The sequence below is a fragment of the Camelina sativa genome, chromosome 18 (assembly GCF_000633955.1).
Source record: "Camelina sativa cultivar DH55 chromosome 18, Cs, whole genome shotgun sequence".
NCBI classification, from domain to species: domain Eukaryota; kingdom Viridiplantae; phylum Streptophyta; class Magnoliopsida; order Brassicales; family Brassicaceae; genus Camelina; species Camelina sativa.
In genome coordinates, this window is record NC_025702.1 from 17,203,769 (window position 1) to 17,208,677 (window position 4,909).

At 37.8% G+C, this 4,909-nt stretch overlaps 1 protein-coding gene across 2 annotated transcripts in view; it reads right to left on the reverse strand.

Moving 5' to 3' along the window:
- LOC104762177 overlaps positions 1-3,924 on the reverse strand; it is a 5,200-nt gene extending 1,276 nt beyond the window's left edge. The window contains exons 1-4 of one of the 2 annotated variants that reach the window (XM_010485420.1): positions 3,766-3,924; positions 1,861-2,993; positions 953-1,623; positions 135-865 (exon numbers count right to left, since the gene is read on the reverse strand). In XM_010485420.1, the coding sequence (XP_010483722.1) occupies positions 135-865; positions 953-1,623; positions 1,861-2,993; positions 3,766-3,777 (2,547 nt within the window). In that variant the 5' untranslated portion in view covers positions 3,778-3,924. Of the gene's footprint in view, positions 1-95; positions 866-952; positions 1,624-1,860; positions 2,994-3,765 lie in introns of both variants that reach the window. The other variant, XM_010485419.1, reaches the window with a different exon arrangement.

The window sequence follows — 4,909 nt, forward strand, 5'->3', positions numbered from 1 at the left end:
AGCTTAGATAGCGGAGGGAGTTTCTGGTTCGGTAAGAAGTCTCTGAAATCATCCATAAGCAAAGGAACTTCGAAATCGGTTTTGTTGTGTTTCACCACATTGTCTTTAGCAGCGATGTGAGCTCCTGGTTCCATGTGGTTGGTTGAGAAGCTTGACTGGTTAGGGAAGTTTGGGTAGAGACTAACGTATCCTCTAAGGTACATCATGTCGATTAAGAACTTCTTCCAAGAAGCTTGCCAACCGTTGGTTCTTGATTTCGGAATCTGGACAGGATTAGCTTTGGCGTTCTCAGTGAATCTCATGTTCATGTAGACGTAGAACTCTCTCCATTGCTTTGGGAAGAAAACGGCTCCCCAACTGCAAGGTAACTGGTGAAGGTAAGGTGTGTGAGGATGGATTTGTTTGAAGAAATCTGTTGGGTTCCATTTAGGTCTCTCTTTGACGACTTCGACGATTTTAGGTGTGTAAAGAGAGATTGAAGAGAGTTCCGGGAAAGAGACTTGAGGGTCGTAGTGGTAAGCCAGTAGAGCGTATTTGATCCAGAGGAAGTAATAAGGAGAGACTTCAATGTCGTCTTCAAGCAAGAGACCAAAGTCATCATCAGAAGCTGGATACCAACTCTCGCTCACAGCTCGGATTAAGCCTCCTTGGATGATTCTTCTTCTTAGTGTTTTTGGTCCGTGAGGCCAATCAAATGTGCTCACTACTTTGATCGTCTCTTCATCCACTTTGCTATCCATGTTGAAGCTGAGAGATATTTCGTCGCCAAGGTAGTATGCATTGCTCAAAGACCTAAGCAATCTTAATAAAGATTGAGCTCGGTTTTGCGTGATGATATTCACTGAGACTCTCATCTTATTCCAGTCTGCAGTCATATAACAATATTTTGTCAGTTCAAGTACGCAAAATGGAGAAAGCCAAATGCAGAGGCAAATGATAGTGATATACTTACTGGGCAATGCTGTTGATCTTAGATCAGCCATCCATAGAACCTTGGAGATAGAAGCTCTCGGAAGCAAAACCAATGCGGTGCCATTAAGATTTGTCTCAGTAGCCATTTTCAAAGCTTTCTTAACATTAGGATCAGCATCAGCAACAGTAATCACCACGCTTGGGTTATGAATCTTAATAAGCCCTTTCATACTCGAATACACAGCTTGAAACACAGGCACCTCTGAGTTAGACACACCCAAGATAGCTCCAACTTCCAAATCAAAAATCTTGAATCTCCTCTCTTTGCAAACAACCTTAGGCCACTTCAAAGCCGAGGCCGCATCCTCACAAGGACAGAACTTCCCACCAGATACCGCGATATACGCCTTTTTACCAACAGTACCTCTGAATTTTTCAAGCAAAGGACCAAGCGCTTTAACTTCATCTATCGAATGCGCGTAAAACAACGCGTCAATCTTCTGAGGATGCATCGCAGCCCATTGAGTAATGTAACCAGTGGAAAGCGCTTTCCACCATTGGTTGTCTCTCACTTCAACAATGTTTTTGAAAATCACAGTAGTCTCTGATACATAAGCTAGCCTGTGTTCACTATCTCCCCATGTCTCCTTATCATTTGGATCCACTGGTAACACAAACGAACCTGCATTTCTGTATTTCTGTAGCTGATAACTGCAAAACACACACACAAAACAAAACAGAAAACAAAAATCAAAACTTTTTCTTACTCCCATCTTTAGAATTATTAATCCTAATTATTTTTTTAATTAATCATATAACAAAACACGTGATTCTAAAGACGTTACTACAATTATTTAATTAATTATGATTAACCAATTTAAACATTGCCTTATCCTACACTCAAGAAAATTCAAATTCCCGAGAAATCGAGGAGCACGAGAGACTAACCTCAGGTGAAGATCTTCACCGGTAGAGAATGTGAATGGCTTCTCGATGAACAAAGCTTTAACGAGCTCAGCCGATAAGAACCACGAGCTTGATAAGAAATCAACCTGAAGGATCCGATCTAAGGTGATGTCGTAAGCCGGATCAGGCAAGTAAAGCCCCGCTTCCTTAGATTTAAACTTCCTATAGCTCGGAAACGTGAAGTCCTTTTGCCGGAATGGCAAAATCCTTCCGATGCTTCCCAGAACGGAGTTCTCGTATTTCTCAGTTCCGGCGACGTGTGAGAGCATCTGAAGCATTTTTTTACCAGGGATCATATCGTCGTCGAGTATGTAAACCAGATCTGCTTCTGTTTGAAGCGCGATTTGGAATCTTCCATAGTATTTGAAGTCGTAGTTTGAGCTGATGAAGCTGATTCGTGAGTCGTTGTAGCTTCCGGCGATTCGCCGGAGAGATGCTTCGTTAGGGCTACCGAAGGCCAAAACCCAGACATGGTGAAACGGCAGCGTTTGGTGGAGGAGCGAATCGAGCTGAGCGCAAAGTGTTTTTCTCTTGAAGTGGTTTAGTATCACTGTTATTTTGGGCTTATTAGGCCCATTTAAAGCCCATTTTGATTTCATCTTCATCAACTCTTGTAAAGTCTCGGACCCAAGGTTCTTCCTCTGGAACCCCAAAACGTCGTCGTATAGCTCTCTTTTCATCTTGATCATTTGCTGATCGTTCGATTTCTTCTGCGAGAAGTCGATTTTCTCGTACTCGCAAACCTCCGCCGGAGAAACCACCGCCGGGAAGTTATCCTCCGATCTGAGAAAAGAGGCGGAGTCGTGGTAGTGGCTGACGACGTGAGGTGTGACGATGTAACTACGCACATTATGGGCCCATTTAGTGGCCCAAGTGAAGTCTGGCTTGGCCCTTAAGTCAATGGAAGGACTCATGTAGTAGAGAAGTCCGGTGGCATAGACGGCAAATGCGAACTGAAGACACGTCAGGGCCGTCACGAACTTGGCTGAGTTGAGTTTCCGGCTAGGTTTTGGTTTGCCGGAAGAGTATTCCCCGAAGATGCTCTCTATATAATCGCCTCCGCTGCTTCTCACAGCCGGTGGTCGTATAAAACCCATTTTCTCAGGATCCAAAACCTTATTGTAGAGTAGAATAGGAGAAGAAAGCAGCGAGAAATAAAAATGTGTTAAGTTGGTGTTTTTTTTGTTTCTCACTGTTTAGAGCAAATGTATATATATAGATGGAGATTATATAAACATATATATATATATATATATATATATGTATATAAAGTGAGATTTGTGGGTGAAGAAGCATTACATAAGGAGGATATCACATGGGGTAAACGTTCATTAAGAATAAAGTAAAGTGTTAAAAACAAATTTCATTGGTTGAATATGTTATTAAGCAAGGTTACGCGACACCGTTAGATTTTATATATAACTCAATAAATTGTTTTCTATTATTCAAGAAAATATGATAATATAGTTAAAAAAAAAAGAAGGATAATTAGGACAACACACAACGGAAAAAGCCGGGTTCATTGGCGTATAAAAGGGTTACCCATGCATAAGTTGCATTTAACACTTCCATATGCTATGTTTTTTCCTTTTTCTTTTGCAAATATTGTATTTGCATGGCTAAGAGAGTTAATTTAGATTTCACTCTATTTTTTTTTCTAAAGAAGTTAATTTAGATTTCACTTTCTTGTTATGAATTAGAGAGTAAATGAGTTTTAGCTCAACCAAACTCAAAATTGTTCCAAAGCTTAACCAAAATTAATGTGTTCTCATGCGCTGTGGAGAAAAAAAAAACAGTTTGTTCATATATAGTTATATTCTATAGTATTATAGAAGCATTAAAAGATAGATGTAGACTAATCGAGAAGGAGAACATAAAGTATATTACCTTTGTGTACATGATCGAGCGTATTGTGAGAGAATCAAGCCTTTTCTTCTTCAACAATCGATCCACAAGATATATTATTATACTATATTATATAGTACAGATTCTCTCCTTGAACAATTTTGAAGTATAAAGAGTCAAAGAATCCAAAAGAACGATAGATTTGAGTAGAGAATGAGTTATTGAAAGTTTTTAGAGTACAAAAAATACATTTTATAACAAATGTCTTGGACAAGCGACGGTTTGACTTTGCAAATTGGCATGTAGATACGTAGTTGAACTTTGCAGCAATTTGCCACCTTTTGTTTATATTATAGCTTCTTTGTTATCTTAATATTCTAATTTTTTTAATGGAATTGAGCCGAACATTTTACCAGAAATCTTCCATTTTGGACCGGTACACGTATATTTAACAGTTATGACCAAAAAAATATATATATAGAAAAAGGTAAGTAATAATTTTCTTAAACCCGTGGAGTTTTAATTTTATGTCCGTATATTTTGGATTGAGAGCCTAGTTATTTTTTTATTAGATGAATATTTTGTTCTTCCATGTGCAATTGAATTGAATTTAGATCTGGTAACTAAAACCGAAATAGTTTTCTCCAACATATTGTTTGTTGAACTAACTGTACTTCAAAAAATAAAATAAAAATTAACTAAAAACACAGTCTCTTCTCTTTAATGTATAGCTTTGTATTCTCAGTTCTCTAAACCAGCTAAACTAATCAAAAAAAAAAAAACTTTTAATTTTGGATAATGATCATATGTATAGAGATATTTTAGACATACACTTTCTCTGTATAAAGACTTTTCAGGCACATATTTGGTGTTGGTGCTCTGACCCATTACACCATCCATCAATTGATCGCTCAGTTTTTCTTTGATGCTACATTTCTCATGAGTGCTTGTTTCACTTAAGATTATTCGTTTGTCTCATAGCGCAAGGTGATCAGATTTTGAATATAAAGTAACAAACAACATTTTCATCTTTACGATATGCAGCATAGCATATACTAAACCAAAATTTTGGCTTTGTTGTTTATGTAAAGTGAAAATATTCACATTATGTTTTCTTTGGATTAATTGTGCACAAATATTAGTATCTTTCTTCTTCATCCTGTCTTTTTTTTTTTTTTTTTTTTTT